Source organism: Ostrinia nubilalis, chromosome 30 (genome assembly GCF_963855985.1).
Source record: "Ostrinia nubilalis chromosome 30, ilOstNubi1.1, whole genome shotgun sequence".
NCBI lineage: Eukaryota > Metazoa > Arthropoda > Insecta > Lepidoptera > Crambidae > Ostrinia > Ostrinia nubilalis.
The window spans coordinates 3,982,687-4,006,366 of NC_087117.1; the positions used below are offsets into that span (position 1 = coordinate 3,982,687).

At 39.9% G+C, this 23,680-nt stretch overlaps 1 protein-coding gene and 1 long non-coding RNA gene across 2 annotated transcripts; one reads left to right on the forward strand and one right to left on the reverse strand.

Moving 5' to 3' along the window:
• Nucleotides 1–845: 845 nt before the first annotated feature.
• On the forward strand, nt 846–20,829 carry LOC135086051 (coiled-coil domain-containing protein 186-like). Its single transcript, XM_063980818.1, has 13 exons — nt 846–2,203; nt 2,512–2,724; nt 10,386–10,505; nt 11,179–11,287; nt 11,754–11,908; nt 12,247–12,356; nt 13,256–13,415; nt 14,630–14,767; nt 15,707–15,808; nt 17,028–17,118; nt 17,857–17,942; nt 19,060–19,080; nt 20,519–20,829. Exons 1-13 carry the CDS (start codon nt 977–979, stop codon nt 20,750–20,752), a joined length of 2,766 nt encoding a protein of 921 aa, XP_063836888.1. The 5' UTR covers nt 846–976; the 3' UTR covers nt 20,753–20,829.
• Nucleotides 5,041–9,181, reverse strand: LOC135086132 (uncharacterized). Its single transcript, XR_010260307.1, has 2 exons — nt 8,148–9,181; nt 5,041–7,056 (listed from the first exon to the last, which is right to left on the reverse strand). It is a non-coding gene; the product is annotated as an uncharacterized LOC135086132 (long non-coding RNA).
• Nucleotides 20,830–23,680: the final 2,851 nt, after the last annotated feature.

A 23,680-nucleotide genomic window follows, 5' to 3' on the forward strand; every position in this document is an offset into this window, starting at 1 on the left:
ATTATGACTATAATATTACGTTAATTTTGCACGTGCACGCGTCTCTATTTATAAAGAGTGGGTGCCTTTTTGGTACGAAAGTATGTACATTCATTTGAGATTACGTATTCTTTTAGAAAAAACTTAAAGTGAATTTCTGCACTAAATAGAGAGATTTGTATGTATACGCAACTTAATAAAGTTAAATTCAAATTCAAAGTTATTTATTGTGAAACATAGGTTTTTATAGATAAAAATATTTACACATAAAGTTATATTTTAATGCATGAATGAATTTACAATTTATGGCATTGATGAAATACGACGAAAATCTTAACGGGCACGGCCCGCACGGCACAAACATTTTTTTTATGTGACAGGAGGCGAACAAAATTAATTTTTACTTGTGATGTCAGAATTTTGTGGTTTTTTTTTTAATACATTTTATAATTATTTATAATTCATTTACAATTAACTTAAAAATTAAAAACTATAATATACAAATGTAATATTTGTAAAATTATAGCTTGTGGTGTTTGTCCAAATAACAACATGTATGTCCGTACAATACGAGAGATTATATTATCAAAATTAATAAATAAACTACTAAAAGTACATTAATGAATTTAAAGGCAACACCGCATCGCTCAGTGGGTACTTTTGAATGTCATAATTCTTTTTTTGGTTTGAAAATATTAATTTTGAAAGCATTATTTTGATCTGCACAAAAATATTTTTAGAAATGAAATTAATATTTAAACCACTTCATCAAAATGTTTAATAGAGTTGAATTTAGACAAATTTATTTATTTTTGTGGCTATCAAAAACCACCTATCCTTCATCCTTTCAGCTGTCAAAATTTATCACGAACGTCAAAATCAGTCTATGTTTATTTTTTACAAAAAATAATATAAAACGCGTTCCTACATGGCTTTATCGTTGTTAACATTAAAATTTAAACTTCCAGTTTGCAAATAAAAATATCCCCAAAGAAAAATGTCCGTAGAGTCCGAAGAAATCTCTGCGCATATTGATAGTGTTGACGTCGATATTTCGTCTACAGAAAAGGCTTTTGTGTGCGAAATAACTAGTGATTCAGGTGTTGATACTCTCGAGTCGTATTCTGCAGCGTATCCTGGTTCATCTGATTCCGATCTGTCGCCAGTGAAACAGCTTGATAATGTTTTGCCAAGTAACGAAATCGGGTCGTGTCCTACTGATGGAATCGAAAGTGAGTCTTCATTATCAAGTCCTTTCTCCATTTCTCCGGATAGCAACGATCTGTCTGACAATGCTTTGAGTGGCAAAGAGTTCTCGTTGACCAAAGCCGAGGATATCGACAGTAATTTCACCAAAGATGTTAATAATGAACTTCTTTTAGACATCAATCAAATTACAGCTTCTGTACCTGATTCTAAAGCTAAAAATGAGGCTGACGTCACGCCAAGTTATCAGTTTACCGGCACAGACATCAATAATGTCAGTAACAGAGAATTCACTACATCTACCGTAAGTTTAAACGACCACAACACTTTTTCCAATAATGTAGCTATTTGTAAGTCTCCTTACAGCAGGAGTGCAGAAAACATATCCACGATTGAACCAAATCAAAGCGATAAGTCGAGTAGTAACAAAGATATTAATGCTGATCAGATTCTATCGGACTTTACAAGTCAGAAGAGTAAAGTTTTAGCTACTCAAAAAATTCCGGAAAATCCTCACAATCCTGACTACCGGTACGCCAGATTGCCTAAAGAACTAATCCCTCAAGACTTAGGAAGCATAGTTAAGAACGTACACGGAATATTTTCCACTGTAAGTGGGAGTTTGAAGAATGCGTACAATAATACACACAGGATGTCAATGCAGAAAGCTCCGGTTAGGCCTATATCAAAACCGATTCCAAATGGAAAGGTGATGAATGATATATTCGAAGATGAAATCGTGGAAGAGAAGCCTCCAAAACTTAACGGTATGAATAAAACAGAAGGTAGTTCGGAGTCACTGCTTAATATTGGTTCAGATACAAAATCGGAACACGATACAGAATTGGAGAGTGATTCAAAGAAAGACGTACTGAAACTTCAAGTGGAAACGTTAGAGAGGTTGCTGGCGGAACAGAGAAAGGAGAATGGGACTCTTAGGGATAGAGTGAAACAGCAGATGGATGAATTGCAAGACAAAGATCAGACGTTCAAGGAATTGGAAGCTAAATTAGATGCTGTGAGTTATTGTTCTTATTCTTAGCATCAATATTGTATACACTAGCTGTGCCCGCGACTTCGTACGCGTGAAAATAGTTTGAATAATATTTCCCGTTTTTGCAACATTTTTCTTTACTGCTCCGCCCCTATTGACTGTAGGGTGATGCCTAAAGCCTAGATAAATGGGTTAAATTAACGGCGCGGTTTTTGACTAAATTTTTTATTAACTTCACAACGACGCAAAAAAGTATTGGAACTCGAACGTTGATTAAATCACGCTGGTTTATCGTCAGCCTTAATGACTTGATGATGACGAATATTTTCCAGATGGGCAAACGCGTAGAACTAGCGGAGCGCGAAAAAGATGCTGCGGTTATGCGCTACGCGAGCGTAGAATGCGCGGGGATCGAGGCACGTCGAGCGGCCGACAGAGCGACGGCGGCGGAGAAGGCAGCGAAGACTGAGGCTGACTTGCTGAATAACAAGCTGAAGTCAGCTCACAGTGAGAAGCAGAGGATATGCCAGCTATATGATGATAAGGTAGGTCCTTTAACTTTGCTTGTTCATTTATTGCACTCATATCTCTAGGGAAATCCTGAATTCAGCAATCTGCTGCCATCGCTGCTTCATGCATTCCTTCCCTTGATATTTGCCATTTTTTAATATACAGGGTGTTTGGCGCATCGTGTGCCAAAATGATTTGGCGGATAGAATGGGTCATATCCTATATTTTCAGCCCCCATAACACGTTCCATGCCAGGGGCCTACTTTTAAATTATTATTTTTAGTAATTTCACCAAAATACCCAAATCGCATCATTTAATGTCGATTTAAAAAAAAACGGGTGCGTGACAGTTTATATAAGTTTATATGATATAAATTCATTTCAATAACGTTCATATTGTATAATAAACGTATGTTATAATAACACTTGATATAATTTTTTAACATATAATGTTTACTTCATATAATAAATCATTTCTAATAATGTCATTTCAGATACCAATCAAAACGCATAAAGACATTTGATATAAACCTTACTTAATCTAAGACTCATTTGATGTAATTTTGTTTAATATAAATAATATTTCATATAACCATTATATAAAATAAATATTATTTGTTATAACGACTATTTGGTATACTTTTTAATTAATATTTTATAATTTCTGACAGATATAACTTTTAGTATGTTCTTCTTTAGCTTGACTTATAAATGACTAGTGACAAAAACGAATTGCCGTAAAACCGACTCCACGTAGTCTTGTCTGCCCTACCCCTAGAGTGTAATTTAGAAGCGCGTAGGCACGGAGGGGCGAGGCGGCCCGCGGGCTGAGGAGCAGGTGGCTGGAAGCGAGGCGCCGCGGCTGAGGCTGGCCGGCGAAGCCGGCCAGCAAGCCGAAGACGCGGTGTCGAGCGAAAGCCATCTGCGACGATTAGCACGCGAGGGACCGCCAGAGCCCCGCAGTGCCGGAGCCGTGACAGAAGTCTCAAGTTTTTAGTCAAATTTGCATGCTGCATGCCTGCTTGCTTGCCTGCTTGCCTGTTTGCTTGCTTGCTTGCCTGCTTGCTTGCTTACCTGCTTGCTAGCTTGCTAGCTTGCTTGCCTGCTTGCTTGCTTGCTCGCTTGCTTGCTTGCTCGTTTGATAGCTTGCTTGTTTGCTTGCTTGCTTGCTGCATGCAATGCTTATTATAACAATTTAACTTTATATAAAATTATTATTGTTATAGGATTTAAGTTTTATAGGAAAAGAATTTTATCTCATTTGATTGTTCGACATTTTATTTTTATATGATTTGAATGTTATTTGTTTTAAATAGTATACATTGTAAGTTTTATAGAAAACATTCATTATATCAAACCATTTTATATCAGTTAATAGTTATTTGTCTTAAAATTATTAGTTTTAAAATTATATCATTCGTTTATTATAGTAAATAATTATTATATTAAATGATTTTATATAATTTGATGTTATATCCTCTAAGTATTATATGATATGTAGTTATATCATACATTACACACCCAAAAAAAACTACTAGGCGTAGCCTCAAAGTAAATATTTTGTTTTGACGTGCGTTGATGTAGGGTTGCATCAAATCTAAATTTACTATCAAATATCGTCTAGTTTTTTTTAAATTCAGCTTTGAAGTTTTCCGAAAAGTAAAAAATGGACTGAACATTTAAGTTTACATGGCTATAATTTTTTTTTTAAAAGAGATAGCGATCTTCGGATTTTATCAAAACTTTTCTAGTCTATCCCCATTCAAACGGTATACTAATCTTGTTTAAATAAATAACAACAACTTCACAAATTCCTTAAATTAGTGAATTGACTCTACTCGGACTGATTTGCGAAATTTGTGTGTAAAGCCCCTTTTTGTGTGAATAGCACGTTAAACACCTAACAGGTAAAAATTATTTATCTTATGCAATGTAAAAACCCTTTTTCTATCGATTTTCAATGTAGAGAAATTAAAGACGAAAATAATTATTTTGATCGTTTATTAATTATTACAAATTTTGTTTACACAATTACTACGACATCTTCTAATTTCGACTGTTGTCGTATGCAGCCACATTTCTCTTTTTATTACTACAAAGGCGTTTTCTATTCGTTGTTGTAGTTCTTCTATTGTTTGAATCCGCTACGTATACCTGTTCTTTAGCTTGTCCCCAGACGTAAAAATCTAACGGAGTTAGGTCTGGGGAACGTGCAGGCCACTGTATAGGGCCATCTTTTCCAATCCACGAGTAGAAAACGCCTTTGTAGTAATAAAAAGAGAAATGTGGCTGCATACGACAACAGTCGAAATTAGAAGAAGATGTTGTTTTAATATTGAAAACTCTCAGAAATTAACAACACATTTTTATTGTAAAAAATCAAACATGAATGACAGATGACATTGACATTCAGTTCCGAAACCATAAATAAAACACCTTCCCCCCGAAATTACAAATCTAATCGGTTAGGTGGTTTTACTACCCTGCCACTTCTAGTACAATAATTATTATCATAGACAACATCTCTTGGTGGAGATACCCGAGCAGGGGATGAAATCATTGGATCAGAATTCAGTGTAGTATTGTCTTCTGTAGCCCTGGAATCATCATTATAATAACTTGTCTTAAATTGCTTAGTGTTTGAAAAAGATTTTTTTAAATGATTTGTAGTTCTACGGATTGGAAAGCTCCCATCTCTTTCCACCCAGTATGACCTAGGCTCTTTACATTTCTTTACAATTTTACCCTTTTTCCAATATTCATCCTTTCCTGTACGATATACCACTTCATCACCAATATTAAATTTAACCTCTTTTTTTCTGACTGACCTATCAAATTTAGATTTATTTATAGACTGCTTCAAGATTAACAATTTGTGTATATTTTTAATAACAACAGGCTCCAATGCTTTTTCAGTAATTGGTACAAGTGTTCTCATGGTTCGACTATTTAATATTTGTGATGGAGATACTACCATTCCAGCCAAAGGTGCATTGTTATATGACATTACATATTCTCTATAGTCCACACTATCCTCTGCAGCTTTCTTTAAGATATTCTTGCTAATGTCTACTGCTTTTTCAGCCATACCATTGCTTCTAGGATAATGAGGACTACTTGTAGTTAAACATATGTCCTTACTTTTAAAATAATCTAAACATTCTTTTGAGTTAAACGGATTATTGTCAGACACAATTTCAACAGGAAAACCAAATCGAGAAAAAATTTCAATGAATCCTGATATTACAGATTTTGCTGACTTGTCAGGCAAAGGAATAAGTTCAAGCCAGTGTGAAAAATAGTCGACAACAACAAGATAAGGTTTCTTAGCAAATTCCAATATATCAGCACCTATTTTACTAAATCTTAATTTAGGTATTTTGTGTGGTAACAATGGTTCATGACAATTTCTAGATCTAAACTTTTCACATGTGTGACATTGCATAACATATTGATATATTTCTTGGGACATTTTTGGCTAATAAAACAGTTTCCTACTCCTGTTCAAGCATTTTCCAATACCAATATGGCCTTCATGTATTAATTTTACTACATCAGATCTGAGATTTTTAGGTACAATGATTTTGTCCTCAAGAAACGCAAACCCTGATTGAAAGTATATGCTATTCCTCAATTTATAGTATGGTTGACAATCAGCAGGAACTTTGTTTTCCTCTGGCCATCCCTCATGATAATATTTACATAGTAATGAAAGTGTTTCATCATTATTAGTTTCTTTTCTAAACAATAATTTTCTTTCAGGCGACATGGGCAAGTGTATGGACACAGAGTGCACAATTTGCAACATTTCTTTATCATGTTCAGTAACACTTAAATTATTTCTAGATAACATATCTGCAAAATGTATAAATTTACCTGGAACATAATAAACATTTAAATTGTAATTTAACAACTTTAATCGCAACCTCTTTAATCTAGGGGATCCAATTTTGGAAATATATTTAGACATAATTGAAACAATTGGTTTGTGATCTGTTTGTACATCTACATTTAGGCCATATATGTATCTATGAAACTTTTTTACAGCAAATGTAATAGCTAATAGCTCTTTCTCCGTTTGACTATAGTTAACTTCTGATTGGTTCATTGATCTTGAGGCACATGCTACTAGTTTTAATACATCTTTATCACTTTGGAATAAGCAGCATCCGAGGCCATCTTTAGAAGCATCACATTGTAAAATTATTTTTTTATTAGGTTCAAATGGACAAAGAGCAGGGGCACTACTTACTTTTAACTTAAGTTCTTCAAAAGCTTTCTTGTGATTAGGTAACCATATGAATTCACAATCCTTTTTCAATAATTTGCATAAAGGTGACATCAGACTGGCCATCTCAGGAACATATCTACGAACATAATTAAATGATCCTAAAATTTGCCGCAACTCATCTTTATTAGTGGGTTCTTTTAAATTTACTAGAGATTCTACCCTATCCCTATCCATAGACATACCATGTTTATTAAAAATTTGTCCAACATATTTGACTTCCGACTGCTTGTATTGTAACTTATCTTTATTAAACACAATATTTAGATCTTTTGCTTTATTTATAACACTTGCAAGTGCAGTATCATGCTCTGAAGCAGTACTTCCCATCACTAAAATATCATCGGCCCAAACCACTACATTTGGCAGGTCTCCGAAGTGATTTTCGAGCACATCTTGGAACATTTCTGGTGCATTCATCAAACCAAATGGTAAAACTAAATATCTATACACCCCAAATGGAGTAGCAAAGCAACATTTCCAAGAAGACGCTTCAGTGAGTTTCAGATGATGAAACCCTTCCTTTAAATCAAGAACAGTAAAAAATTTCTTTCCTTTAAGTTTGAATGCTAAATCTTCCAAAGTGGGCAACATTTTAGGCTTTTTTACAATCAACTTATTTAAATCTGAAGGATCAAGACATAATCTTACATTTCCATTTGGCTTTTCCACAATGACTACCCTATTGACACAAGCATCACTTTGCATATTCTCTACCTTTACAATAGCATTTCTTTCTTGCAATCTCAACAATTCAGCTTTTAATGGTGCAAGCATACTATTTGGAAGCCTTGGCGAAGGGTGACAAATTTGATCATCTGTATTTTTAACAGGAAACTCAAATACTCCCGGCAACCTACCTACCCCTTCAAAAACTTCTATATTTTCCTTAATAAATTTCTCTTTATCTTTATTTATTTCCACATTATTTATGCGCTTAATTAAATTTAAAGCTATGCATCCTGATAATCCCAACAACACATTACTACAATCCAGTACTATAAAATTCTCATAACACTCAAAATTTTTAAATTTGCATCGTAAACTTATCATCCCTTTAGGTTTTACCTTTTCACCAGCAAAAGATTCAATTTTCAAATTACATTCCCTTAACTTTAAATTTAAATTTGTATTTATTCTATTAAAAACTTTAATTGGCATGACACTCACATCTGCTCCCGAGTCCAGCTTACATTGAACACTATGTCCCTCAATTTCTATATTTTCAGACCAGGCCTTCTTTTCACCACATTTTGACTGAACAGCTCTACAATACGCACCTTCATCCGAATCAGACTCCTCACATTTGACTTCCTGTACCTTTTTCTTAACTCTGCAACTGGCTGCAAAATGGTTCTCCAGCCCACATTTGTTACATTTTTTTCCAAAACCAGGGCATGCACGTGGTCCATGTCTTGTCTGGCAGCGTCTGCAGCTAAACTCCTTATATTTTACACCTTGTTGGTCCCTTACTTTTCTGGATTTTATTGTATCCACTAGTAAGGTGGGGTTCATTTCCTTTACTTGTAGTTTGCTCATTTCACTTGTTCGGCACATGTTTGCAGCTTTATCCAACGTCAAGTCCTCACATCTTAACATACTTTCCTGTAGGCTGTGATCCTGGATCCCTTGTACAATCCTATCTCGCAATAATTGATCTTCTGTAGATTCTAAACATTTGTCATTATATCCACACTTGCCTATTAATTCCCTCAGGCTAGTATAAAATGATTCAAATGATTCTCCAACTTCCTGTTTTCTTTCATTGAATTTAAATCGCTCAAATACCGGATTACTTTTGGGATTCACATATTTGTCGATTTCAGACACAATTTTGTCGTAACTTCGTCTCTCCTCGTCCGATAATTTAAAGGTTAGGATGACTTTGGTAGACTCCGGACCCATCATGTTTCGCAACAATGACAGTTTAATTTTGTCTGAAGCTCCATCTTGATTAGTTGCTATCAGATAGTCCTCGAACAAACATTTCCAATAGTTCCAATCATTAGCTGATTGCGAAGAGCGAATGTCGAAATTTGGAGGCAATTTCACTGACGCCGACGACGACTCCATGATATTTAACAGGACACTTTCAGTAGAAAACAATATTTTCGCATCCAATCACACTTTAGGATCGTTTCACAACGGCTGCGCCATGTTTTAATATTGAAAACTCTCAGAAATTAACAACACATTTTTATTGTAAAAAATCAAACATGAATGACAGATGACATTGACATTCAGTTCCGAAACCATAAATAAAACAGATGTAGTGAGTGTATACGTTGCCGAGGCGGTCATTTTGAACAAAACTTGTAATAATTAATAAACGATCAAAATAATTATTTTCGTCTTTAATTTCAAGAAATCCACATTGAAAAACGATAGGGAAAAGGTTTTTACATTGCATTAGATAAATAATTTTTACTTGTTAGGTGTTTAACGTGCTATTCACACAAAAAGGGGCTTTACACACAAATTTCGCAAATCAGTCCGAGTAGAGTCAATTCACTAATTTAAGGAATTTGTGAAGTTGTTGTTATTATTTAAACAAGATTAGTATACCGTTTGAATGGGGATAGACTAGAGAAGTTTTGATAAAATCCGAAGATCGCTATCTCTTTTAAAAAATATGTATAGCCATGTAAACTTAAATGTTCAGTCCATTTTTTACTTTTCGGAAAACTTCAAAGCTGAATTTAAAAAAAACTAGACGATATTTGATAGTAAATTTAGATTTGATGCAACCCTACATCAACGCACGTCAAAACAAAATATTCACTTTGAGGCTACGCCTAGTAGTTTTTTTTAAAATCGACATTAAATGATGCGATTTGGGTATTTTGGTGAAATTACTAAAAATAATAATTTAAAAGTAGCCGCCTGGCATGGATCGTGTTATGGGGGCTGAAAATATAGGTAATGACCCATTCTATCCGCCAAATCATTTTGGCACACGATGCGCCAAACACCCTGTAGATCTAGAGAAGGGTAGACGAAACGCAGGGGTCTACTTTGAAGATTTTTATGATACGCGCGCGCGTAAGCTAGTCAAAGTGACGTAGAAAAAGACAGGAGAACGAGATTCTTAGAGAGAGAGAGTGAGACAGCAGATAAATGAGTTGCAAAATAAAGACTTGTAGCTTGTAGCTAGGTGTAAGTAAGCCGCGTGCGTAGAATGCGGGCATCGAAGCACTCCGCTCGAACTACGAACTACGCGTCCTAAGTTAGCGTAAGCGCATATTTTAACTGTAACGCGTACATTTTACAACACAATTCGACGCACTAGCGCGATGTCAGAGTAACGCTTCTTCTTTTTGGCGATGCTTTTTTAAGTGATTATTTATTAGGATTTTCAGTGCACTGATATCTACTTAAGTGGTTTATGTAATTTAAATCTTGTTCCAGTGCCACGAGCTATCAAACAGCGAGCGCGAGGCGGCGAAACTCCGCGAAGACATCAAGGAGTTGGAGGGCCGTCTCAAGTGGACGCAGAGCAAGCTTCGAATGGAGATGGACGCCTACAAGGTACGTGTTAACACAAAGTACTTTACACGAACAGCTTGTAGCAGCTAAAGTTCTGTCGCCGAGCAGATTTAATTTCTTCCAATGACCCCAAGCTACCCATCCTTATCGCTCGCGCGTAATTATATTGCTGTCGTAACTGTGCGACGGGCGGCCGCAGTGAGTGTGCGAGCGCGATAGGAATATAATTACGCGTGAGCGAAAAGGATAGGTAGCTTGGGGTCATTGGACAAAATTCTACGTGCTCGCAGACCAGACTATAGTATTGACAGCTTCAAGCTGCTAGAGGCGGAGAGAAGACATCAAGGAGTTGGAGGGCCGTCTCAAGTGGACGCAGAGCAAGCTTAGAATGGAGATGGATGCCTACAAGGTACGTGTTAACACAAAGTCCGCTCGCCGAGCAGATAGAATTTCGGCAGTTTTCGGCGAGGACACGTTTGTTAACTTCAATAGTGACGTTTCTCATACATTTTTTTAAGGCACTGATAGCACTAATGCTTCAGCCACACCAACGCGTGCCGATCGCCATCGCTGGCGCAATCAAAGGCCAATGACAGGTCGCGCGACCTGTCATTGGCGAACTGAGCGATTTGAGCGATCGCCAATTTTCTTATAAACCTTTACAATTATTATTTTCTTCAATATTAATTTATTTTATATTATGTCGTATTTACAGGATAGCGCCGAACGCGTTGAGAAGTTGACCCAGCAAGTCAGTGAGCTAGAAGCGGCGAAAGATGCAGCCGCTACCAGCGCCTCTGACGGCGCTAAAGCGAAACAACTGGGTAAGTATCAATAAGTAAATCTTAAAATGCTGTTAAATCCATTCTTAAATCTATAAATGGCACAAAATGTTGATTTGGGTCAGTTTTCTTCCTTATGTTTAGTGAATAATGTACAAAACTATGAGTGCAATACCTAGATATGAAATTAGTTTCAAAAAAATTGGTTCCAGAGGCTACAACTTCCTACAAATAAAATGACAAATTTTATGTTTTTTTATTCATCTTAAAGCTTCATACACAGCTACCGCCTAAATTGTACCGTCACTTGTATTTGGTTTTTAATTTCTTTGTTGTTTCTCTCTTGTGAGGTGTACAATAAAATGTATGTATTTATTATTATTTATACTCAAAGGTAGCAGAAAAGTGCTGGATGCAGGCCACCAACGGTCTATTGTGGAAATCATTGTTCAGCTGTGGACGTCCTATGGTTGAAGTAATGATGATGATGATTTATTATTTATTACAGAAGCTGAATTAAAAGAGAGCCAAGCAGCTTTGATCTTGTGTCGCCACGAGCGGGATGAGTTGGAGAAGAAATTCACGACCGCTAGCCAACAGCTGGACACGTGCGTGAAAGAGAGGGACACGGCTAACGAGGCTCTCGCTCGCTCCACGGCCGAGGTAAGAGAATTAAACTTTTAATAGAAGTAGTCAGAGAGCTAAGATACCTTGGTTATTTGTCTAATTTATCACTAGACAGTTTAACATCGATGTGAAAGAGAAGGATATATCTAGCGGACCTCCCACTCGCTCCACGGTCGAGGTAAGTTGATATTAAAAAGATAAAATTACTTAGCTAAATATTTCCGCTTAGTGACGCCGGCACAAGTACCCAAGTTCGTACTAATAGAGAGACCAATAACAACCCAAACAGCGAAGGCCAAGTTTGTCCCGGGGGAAAGTTAAACTGGTGGTATTGCCAAACTATTCAGTGAGCTTACGAAAGAATATATTTCCAGGTAGAAGAACTGAAGATCAGAAACCTCCAATTGGAAGAGGAAGCGGCGGAATTAGCGGCGTTGCGAGCCCAAGCTGCTTTGGCGGACACGCTCAGCGCACAATTACAGAGGTTAGATTATACAAATATCATCATCATCATCTCAGCCACAGGACGTCCGCTGCTGAACATAGGCCTCCCCCAATGTTTTCCATGTTGTTTACAAGGTAGACCGACGACCTTTATGAGGTCGTAGGTCTACCTTGTGGGTGGACGTCCCACGCTGCGTTTTCCAGTACGTGGCCTCCACTCCACCTTGCTGCCTCATCTGCCGTCAGTTCTGTACACACTTCAGCAGTACAGAAAACCTACTATTTATTGTTTTGTTTCTTTAATTTTATCGCAGATATTTCAGAAAAATATCGTCCTTTTTTAAGACAATTTTGAACTGTACGGTGTAACATATACCTAATTACTTTTTTTTTACCGAAGTAACAGGGCTCAACTATCGGGCCCGTTTTCACCATCAATGCCTAATTGTTAAGTTGCACAGCGTGCTACGGAGAGAGTTCTTTGCGAGATCGAATCAGAAATGAGGAAATCCGTAAACGAACTAAAGTCGCTGACATAGCCCGACGGATTGGCAAGCTGAAGTGGTAATGGGCAGGGCACATAGTACGCAGAACTGACGGCCGATGGGGCAGCAAGGTTCTGGAATTGAGGCCGCGTACCGGAAAACGCAGCGTGGGACATCCACCTATAAGGTGGACCGACGACATCGTAAAGGTAGCAGGGAAGCGCTGGACGCAGGCCGCTACCAATTGATCAACGTCGAAAGCATTAGGGGAGGCCTATGTTCAGCAGTGGACGTCCTGTGGCTGAGATGATGATGATGATAATGATGAAGTGATCCCTATGGGTACTACCACATAACATGAATTTTGTTTAAATTAGGGATAGATGGTGTAGTCTGCGGGGTATACAAGTTTGTAGTCTGCGGGGAGTCCTAAGGAATACATTTGTCTTGGCAGGGAGACGGAGCGCTGGTCGCGCGCAGAAGCGTCCCTATCCGAAGCGCGCGCGCTCGCAGAGACGTGCGCGCGACGCGAGGCCGGCGCGCTCGAGCACGCCGCGCGCCTCACCGCGCAGCACGTCGCGCTCAGCCAGGCGGCGCGCTCGCACCACGACACTGTGAGTACACAGGCGGCGCGCTCGCACCACGACACCGTGAGTACACAGCGCGCTCGCACCACGACACCGGGAGTACACAGGCGGTGCGCTCGCACCACGACACCGTGAGTACACAGCGCGCTCGCACCACGACACCGGGAGTACACAGGCGGTGCGCTCGCACCACGACACCGTGAGTACACAGCGCGCTCGCACCACGACACCGGGAGTACACAGGCGGTGCGCTCGCACCACGACACCGTGAGTACACAGCGCGCTCGCACCACGACACCGTGAGTACACAGGCGGTGCGCTCGCACCACGACACCGTGAGTACACAGCGCGCTCGCACCACGACACCGTGAGTACACAGCGCGCTCGCACCACGACACCGTGAGTACACAGCGCGCTCGCACCACGACACCGGGAGTACACAGCGCGCTCCGCACCACGACACCGGGAGTATACAGCGCGCTCGCACCACGACACCGGGAGTACACAGCGCGCTCGCACCACGACACCGGGAGTACACAGCGCGCTCGCACCACGACACCGGGAGTACACAGCGCGCTCGCACCACGACACCGGGAGTACACAGCGCGCTCGCACCACGACACCGGGAGTACACAGCGCGCTCGCACCACGACACCGGGAGTACACAGCGCGCTCGCACCACGACACCGGGAGTACACAGCGCGCTCGCACCACAACACCGTGAGTACACCGTCGTGTCTCAAAATTCAACGATAAGCCGGCACCGGAGACAGTATAAAAGCAAAAGGTCATTGACATCACGAAATCTCAGAAACAAATGCTAGGAATCTCAAATTTTGCATGGGGGTTCCTTTTAAAACGTAGGTGCTCACTAAGACAGGATTACTCCAAAGGGGGTAAAACGTGGTCCACGTTACGAAGTCGCGAACGGCCGCTAGTAATTAGTAATAGGCCCAGTTTCCACCAAAGCGGTGCGGAGCGGAGCGGAAAAGTGATTTGAATCAGTTTTCATTTTTTCCACTTCTCATCTCCGCTTCGCACAGTTCTATAGGAAAACTGGCTTTGGTCTATTCTACAAGGGGGGGTTTCGAAAAATATCTCGTAACTTTTTCAGCAAGAAATAGGGTAAAATTTTTATATATTTATTTGAACAAAAATTGCAAGAAAACTGAGTTATTTTTAATTAAAAAATTGCTAAAGTTGTCTGACGTAATTAATGAACGCCCCCTTACCACCTGCAGGTTCAAGCGCTAACAGCGGACAACGCGTCGTTACGCGAGCGCGCGACGTCGCTAGAGCAAGAGATTGCAGCGCTACAAAGCGCTTTAGGCGACGCGGCTGAGCGGAGGCATAAAGAAAACAAAGTGCTTGCTAGAAAGGTAAGTTTTTAAAGTCCCAAAAAGACAAAAGTATCTTGAGAATTAGTCAAGTCGTTCCAGCTACTTATGTAAGTCAACAAAAACTTTACCACCGCGTGTTAAAAACGTACAACGCCATCTAGCGGTGACCAGTTTGTTTTTCTTCTGCTGTCGTTAGGGCAAGAGATTGCAGCGGCCGAGCGGGGAGGCATAAGAACAAAGTTCTTGCTAGAAAGGTAAGAAAACTTTACTACCGCGAGTTAAACAGGTATAGCGCATCTAGCGGTGAGCAGTTTGTTTTTTCTTCTGCTGTCGTTAGAGCAAGATATTGCAGCGCTGCAAAGCGCTTTAAGAGACGGAGGCATAAGGAGAACAAAGTTCTGGCTAGAAAGGTCAGTGTTCAAGTCCCAAGTCTTCCACCGCTAGTTACATACGTACAACGCCATCTAGTTCAATTCAATTATACATATAATAATAATAATAAATAATAAACAAATTTATTCAATTAAACATTTGGATCTAACAAGGGGTGAACCCTGACACCGAAACTAGTAAAAAATACTGTATTTTCAGTGTGAGTATTGCAAAAACCTAGTTACTTAGTTAGGCTGGTTTTAGAGTTACGCTGACGCACGCTGACCGTCAGCGCTGACAGCCGAAATGTATGAAGCGTCGGCGCCGAGCGATCATCGTCACTCAAGAACGTTCCCTTCAATTACATACATATTGATCTGTCAGCGCCGACGATCAGCAAGCGGTCAGCACGATTCTAAAACCCGCCTTACGAGCTATGCTTGTACAGTCAGCGTCAAAAGACACCCAAAGTGGCTAAAGAGTTGACTACACGATTGTAATTGTAACAAAGACGTGTTGCAATCTTTTGGCTACCTACTTTGGGTGTCACGAACTATGTGACTGTACCACCAGCGAATCTTATAAGTTTCTGTTTTCTGCCGACAGGTGGCGGAGTTAACGGAAGAAGTGGCAGAAGCTAACAAGAAGCTGGAATGGGAGAAGGGCGAGATCGGTGTTCTGAAGAAGAAACACGCTAGTGCCATAAAGGTAAGTCATCATCATCATTTCAGCCACAGGACGTCCACTGCTGGACATAGGCCTCCCCCAATGATTGCCACATCACCCGTTTGGTAGCGGACTGCATCCAGCGCCTTCCTGCTACCTTTATGAGGTCGTCGGTCCACCGTCGGTAAATGTAGGTATTGCTAAATAATGACTTTACACTTTATAAGAACCGTTTATAAACCTTCCTTATCTCTTGAAATTCTACACCGAAAAGCTCTGCCTTTTGCTAAACTTGTCCATAACTTTTATTGGTCTAGCACTTAATTAACCGATTGAGTCCCAGACGGCATTAATTAATGTCATAACAATTGATTTATCTATTGTGTCTAGATTCGCGGGCCTTGAAGGATTAAGTCAGTGCCTGAGATATGAGAGTGGCACGGGAGGGTGTTTTTGAGACTTCAAACATCATCGACACTTCAAATGTGCTTTCAGATGTGTATGCTCTGTCACGTCATAATATGTCAATGTCACTTTTCCCGTGACATTCTCATACCTCAGGCACTGTGTAGCGTCTTACAGTTACAGGATAAGTGCCGACGATTTGTATGGGATAGTTAGTGTACGAAACCAAACCCAATGATAGTCGTAATAACACTGATTTATTTCACATAACACAATTATTCTCAGTTAAGTGCTAGATCTATAAATTGTTTTATTTCGTCAACCTATAGTCTGAACTGTCACCCACATTTTAACTTACATTTCTTGGACACAAAACATGGGGTGGGTAGGGCAAGCTGTATTTGGGACGAGCATAATTATTGCCCTGAAAACTATTAAAAACTAGCTGGCCCGGCTAACTCCGTACAAATATGCATAAGTTCATCAAAAATATTGTAGGATTATTATGGTGAAACAATTTTTCAAATCGGTCCAATAGTTTCGGACCCCATTCAATACAAACAATTATTTTTTTCCTCTTTATGATATTAGTGTAGATTTGAATTTAATGAGGGCTATCGTTTTTATACTTAACAGTTGGCACCCCTGGCGATTGACAGGACCTTACTCTACAGTGGCGCCATCTTGATGAGTGCAAATGCGATAGTCCTCCTACCACTTTAGCGCTCACAAGTTGGTGCCACTGTCTTCGCTACTAGCAAGTGACAGGACCTTACTCTACAGTGGCGCTAACTGGTGAGCGCTAAAACGATAGCCCTCATTGAATGCTTGTAAAAGCTTCTACTGTCATCCCCAGGAATTGAATCGTGAACTGCAGCGAGCGCTCAAGCGGTGCGAGCAGTTAGAAGCCAAGTTGCCGCCGCCCGACGCGCCCTCTACAAGAACCGGTGAGAAATATTTGCACTATAGTATGTTCGTTCTAGGATGGTCCAGTGGCCAATGGCTGAGTGTGAATGTACATCAAACGCGCTCACTAGTGAACGCGATTGATGTAAACTCACACTAGGAGGCCCTTAGGACACTGTATCAGTTTGACTTGACTAAAGATTGGAGTCCATAATTGATACTTACTGTCGGTGGTGCATATCTTTTGTTTAAGGTTACCTTTACCTTTCATTTGTCCTGTCATCCGCTTTGCACTGGAGGGAAGTCGAACCTTAACTTCGATCTCCTCCTATGTTCTGCTTAATTTCGTTGCGGGTCCAATGACAGTTTAATTTTTCGGGGGCTTCGTCTCGGTCAATTTCCCGCATAGTGTACTTGCGCCATAAAGCTTTTATCGAATAGAATAGTTTTTATTTGAAAAAAGAAAGACATACAAGCAGGCAAGACATAGGTACATAATGAAAGAGATACACAAATGGACAGATAGCTGCTTGTGCCCCTCTGACAACCCGCTTGTCTCGAAACTGATTTCCAGCGGGGGCCCTCTGTTGTCAGCAAGGAAGCGCAGTGTACAGGAAGAGAAGAAGAAAAACACATTTATCGCGCCATTATATCGATTTTACGCGATACACCCATACGTTTGTCGTAAAAAATCGATAAGGTTTTATCACGGCGTGCAACTTATCCCGGATAGCCTGATTAGTGTTAATAAATCATCATCACTATTATTCTTCACTCAGGGTCGGTGAGTTCGCTGAGTAGCGGCGAAAGCGCCCCGCAGGAGGATCGTCTACAAAACGGACACGCAGACGTTCCTGATATACAGGTATGATTGAATTTGATAATTATATTCCAACATCTGCTATTTTTATTGTTCAAGAAAAACAAATAACGACTAACACTTGCTGAAAGTCACTTTTGCAGAATGACACTTCGCACAATGTCACTTTCCCAATAGGTGCTATAGTGACATATTGCGAAAGTTACTTTAATTAATGATTGTCAATGACATTTTGCGAAATGACGTTAAGCGTCATAACCGACGAGCCTGCCAATAGCACGGTGATACTATCTATACAGTATTCCAACTCGGCCATATTTTTGAAATAAATGTCAACAGTCGCGCGGTACGTCACAGTATGACAACATGCGATAGGGCTGCCCACCTACAGTACCCAGTTTAATTACATCTGCCTACTTAGAATTTCTATCTAGTTTTGTGATTGTATTTTTTTATTTAGTTAGACAAACAAAATACTTTGTGAATGGAATAGGTTAAAAATGTGTGTTGTTTTGTGATTAATAGATTTAATTTATTTAAAACTACTTAAATAATTTTGAAACTTTAATAATTAATCATAATGATCTGTTGTTTACGTTAATTTCGGGCGAGCGAAGTCGTGGGCAAAAGCTGGTTTAATACAATATAATTTTCATTTCAAATCAAACTGACTGAAAATGACAATTTGACTAGTTTTTGACCAATTTGACCGTAAATGACAGTCAGTCAAATTCAATCAGTTTTGTCATTTTTAACACTTGTCCACCGACGTCCATTCGGCACATTCGCGACACCCCCGACTTTTGCATACCGAGCGCATACCGAGATTTGAATTTCGAAAGAAAGTTCTTGTTTCGTCTGTTTATATGAAGTTACAATACTGTATGATATTATTACCGTGCCAATAGGCTCGTCGGTTATGACGTGTGGCTCAGTACCTACCATAGTTTTTGTTCTTGTTGGTTTTATACAATAACAATACAACAATTGTCAATAACTGTTAAATTATTCAGAGAGACTGTCTAAGAATAAACGAGTTTGTTATTTAAGTTGTCGTTCGTTAAAATATAGATAAAGATTTTTCTTTCTTTCTTTCAATTGCAATTTTGCACTTCACTTTGTTATTTAATTAATTTTAAAAACTGTTTCACGCTGCCCTTAGGACCAACCGCAATCCCCAGTGGTACGTATTATGTAATCGTGAATATAGTTTTTCGTTTTCAGATAAAAGACCCTGGTTTCTTTGAGAAACTTTTCCCAAAGGTTTGCGAATGTGAATGAATATATTTCTTTAAATAAAAGTAGTTACTGGTAGTTGTAGAATTTCTTAAATCACTTATTGTTATTGTAAATATTTAATAAATTATAAGTTGATAAGCAATTAGATTTCTTTCTTATTAGATCTTTGAAACTCAGCCGTAAATCATCATTTTTTTGTAAATTGATGTATTTAACAAAAAGTTTGAAGTATGTATTAACTTAACGTTATTTAAAATTTGTATTTTTTGTGTCAAGGATAAATAATTATGAATTTATGTATAACTACTTTTTTGTATTAAAGCTGTAAATGTAGTTGACGCCATTATCCTATAAACATTAACACATCCTATAAAGGACGAAGCACACTTATCAACCCGGAAACGGATCGTGACCGTATCAACTCGAGGCGGTCAGTATTCTTTGTATGGAACCCTGTAATGCAATGCACACTTATCCGCACCGTAACGTAAACGCCTCACCTCGCGGTTGACAGCGCGGCGAAAGACGATACGGTATTGATTCCTTTCCGAGTTTATTAAGTGTACATTACATTGCTACTATTTTGTAATATTACAACCTGTTTTGCGACAAACATTTAAAATTCTATAACCATCATATTAAGGCTTAAAATTCCATTCTAGGTCGGTAATGTAAACCTTTTATTTTGTGTTGTGTGTTTAGCGGGTAATTTCTTAATGTAAGTTTGGAACATCTATGGATGTGACGAAAGAGTGGATTCCTCTCAATACAGGTTACTTAAACCAGGCCTGTTCATCTCCGCGAGTTTACATCGAAAACAAAACACGCACGATGGCCCACCTACAGGATACTATTCAACAAGGCCTCACATACTCACGAACATTGACTCACGCACGCGTATTCTTGTGTATGATGGAAGTAAATAAAGAAAATGGTGTACTAAAAACTGTGCAGTATTTAAATGCCTAAATAATAATAAAAACACAGAATGTACTTTTTTAAGTTGCCTCAAGACACTGAGAGGTAAATAAGTAGTTAATATTATTCATGATAATTCATGCTAAATCATGTATTTCCTCCGCCATTTTCCGCAGTTTGGCACCTCACGTCACATCATTTTACCGAAGTCAGCCCTATAGCTTCGGCGCAGTGCCGATCACTGACGTTTGTCAACAAAATGGTGCTTGACTCTTGAGACAGGCTAAATTACACCATATTGTTAATGACATTGAGCATACATTTTTTTAAATACCTTCGCGAAGTAAAACTTCTGTACGTAGTACTTATTATTATTCTGTGCTTAAACTTAAAGAGAGGAATTCCCCATCAACTTGTAACAATCGTACTAAGTGTCAATAAAATATTTTTCATTTTCATTCCAGGTCCGCGAGCCCGACCGCCAGGCGTTGATAGAACGCATCGTCTCTCTTCAAAGGGCGGCCGCTCGTCGCGCCGAACGCTGCGAGTTCTTGGAGGAACATGCCAAGCAGTTGACTGGAGAACTGCGAGCCAAGGCCAAGTTGCTCAGGCACCTGCTGTGTTCCATGCCCGCTGGGGCCGTCGCTTCGCAAGACAGAGATGCCAACAAGGTACATTCTAGAAGATTCTATAGATAACGGGTCGAGAATCATGCCAAGTAGCTCACTTGGCCAGCTGCGAGCCAAGGCCAAGTTGCTCAGACACCTGCTGTGTTCCATGCCCGCTGGGGCCGTGGCTTCGCAAGACAGAGACGCCAACAAGGTACATTCTAGAAGATTCTATAGATAAGGTCGAGAATCATGCCAAGTAGCTCACTTGGCCAGCTGCAAGCCAAGGCCAAGTTGCTCAGGCACCTGCTGTGTTCCATGCCCGCTGGGGCCGTCGCTTCGCAAGACTAGAGACGCCAACAAGGTACATTCTAGAAGATTCTTTAGATGGAATTAAACTTGTGTGCTAAGTAACTCACTAGCGAGCTGCGAGCCAAGGCCAAGTTGCTCAGGCACCTGCTGTGTTCCATGCCCGTTGGGGCCGTGGCTTCGCAAGACAGAGATGCCAATAAGGTATATTTTTCTCCATAGAATAAGGTATATTTGTCTACAAGATTCTTTAGATGGAGATAGCGCTGTGAGTTCTTGGAGGAACATGCCAAGCAGTTGACCGGAAAACTGCGAGCCAAGGCCAGTTGCTCAGGCATTTACTTTGTTCCATGCCTGCTGGGGCCGTCGCTTCACAAGACAGAGACGCCAACAAGGTACATTCTAGAAGATTCTATAGATAAGGGGTCGAGAATCATGCCAAGTAGCTCACTTGGCCAGCTGCGAGCCAAGGCCAAGTTGCTGAGACATCTGCTGTGTTCGATGCCCGCTGGGGCCGTCGCTTCGCGAGACAGAGACGCCAACAAGGTACATTCTAGAAGATTCTTTAGATGGAGATGTTCTTAGAGGAACATGCCAAGCAGTTGACTGGGGAACTGCGAGCCAAGGCCAAGTTGCTCAGGCATTTACTTTGTTCCATGCCCGCTGGGGCCGTCGCTTCACAAGACAGAGATGCCAATAAGGTAATTCTAGAAGATTCTTTAGATGGAGATGTTCTTAGAAGAACATGCCAAGCAGTTGACCGGCGAGCTGCGAGCCAAGGCCAAGTTGCTCAGGCATTTACTTTGTTCCATGCCTGCTGGGGCTGTGGCTTCGCAAGACAGAGACGCCAACAAGGTACATTCTAGAAGATTCTTTAGATGGAGATCTTCTTAGAGGAACATGCCAAGCAGTTGACCGGCGAGCTGTGAGCCAAGGCCAAGTTTCTCAGGCACCTGCTGTGTTCCATGCCCGCTGGGGCCGTGGCTTCGCAAGACAGAGATGCCAACAAGGTAATGCTGCCAATATACGGAACTATTCCCACCTCTAGTTCCCACCGCTGCATATTATGTGTAGTCAGGATCTACAGCTTGACCGCCAATAACCCAACCAGTGAAGGTCAAGTTTGTCCCGGGGAATGTTAAACTGTCATTGGACCCGCAACGATATCAATCAGAAAAACATAGCAGGATACTGCTTACAATAACCTAGAATTTTTGGCCCACCCTGTATATCCCTACTCTTTTACTTTGAAATATCAAATCATTGATGAAATGTGTTTTTCCATGCTGCTCTTGAAGCTGGTCAAGGCTTTGGCAAAGGTAAATTTATAATTATTTAAAACTTTACAATCCGGTCGAGTTAACTGCGCACCTGTCAGCTGTGACGTCACATTGACGCTCTGGTACGGACGGGCGAGCGGGGAGGTGTGCGGGTGAGTGCGAGGGACAGTCGTATTCCAACAAAGTGCGCAGTCAGCTCGATCGGGTTGTAGATACGGCAATCATTAATTTTCCGATACAATAGGTGAAGAAAGTGCCCCAATCACCATCATCATCTTGTGCCCCAATCATCATTTCATCCATAGGATCCTCCACTCCAGAACCTAGCTACCCCATCGGCCTTCAGTTCTGCGTACTAGCACAGAATACATAATAGTAGCAACAGAAATTGCACTCCTTTGTGTAGGATCAGATGCCGACATTTTAACGGTAATAATAATAATGCAAAATATCCAACGCACATGGTGCATTCGAAATCGCACCTTACTACTACGCTCACAAGAGCGCAAATTTTTTGTGTTCAGAATTGATCTACCTCGCAGCTCAAGCGTCAGGGTTGTATAAGCAAAGTAAAATAAATAATAACTTAATTTTAAGAAGCATTTATTGTATTTACGATTGGTAATCTTTAATCTAGTGGTGTTTGTATAATCGTACCATCTCTAAAGTACCTATTAATAAACTTCAGTGTTGCAATAATTCGAAATTGGATAAATAGTTTTAAAAGGTGTAGTGTCGGAAAATAGACACGGTGAAGTAAGTTAATGTTTATATTAGCTAAAATAATTTTTTTGCTACAGTTTTTTGTCATAAGTATTTCAAAATTATTTAAAAAGTGTAGTTTTTTTTAATTATTTAAATTAGTACAGTTAATTATTATTCCTAAATACTACGATTTTACATTAAAGAAGGATAACAGTGCTGTTGGAACAATAAACCTTGATTGTGACGATGATCGACCGAGCGTGTATAGAAATACGCGTGTGCTCACAGGCGCGTGGCGGCCCGGACTGATTTGCAACTTGAAGTTGTCGCGCGCTGTAGGTAATTATCTCGGCCGGCATACCTTGTTTAATATACCACGCAATCTTGTGTACCCATTCTTATAAGATACACCATACAAGAATGCATGGTAAATTCAGTGAACTGCTCCTGAATCGAATGTACCTACTACTACTATTTATAGTATTTATTTATATTAACCGGCAGACAGTGGTGACTGAGTTTGTTGCGGCGCTTCTTCTCAGCACTTGCCAAATGTTGGTCTCGAAGCGCTGGTAGGGTAAAAAGATTATGAGACATGTAGAGGCTCCTTAAGAGCAAAATGACGATTTGTAAGAACTATTTATTAGTCTAAACAAATAAAGAAATTTTGACTTTTGACTTTGACATAGGCGAGTGACGGAGGCCTGGTACTAGTGCCCTGCCC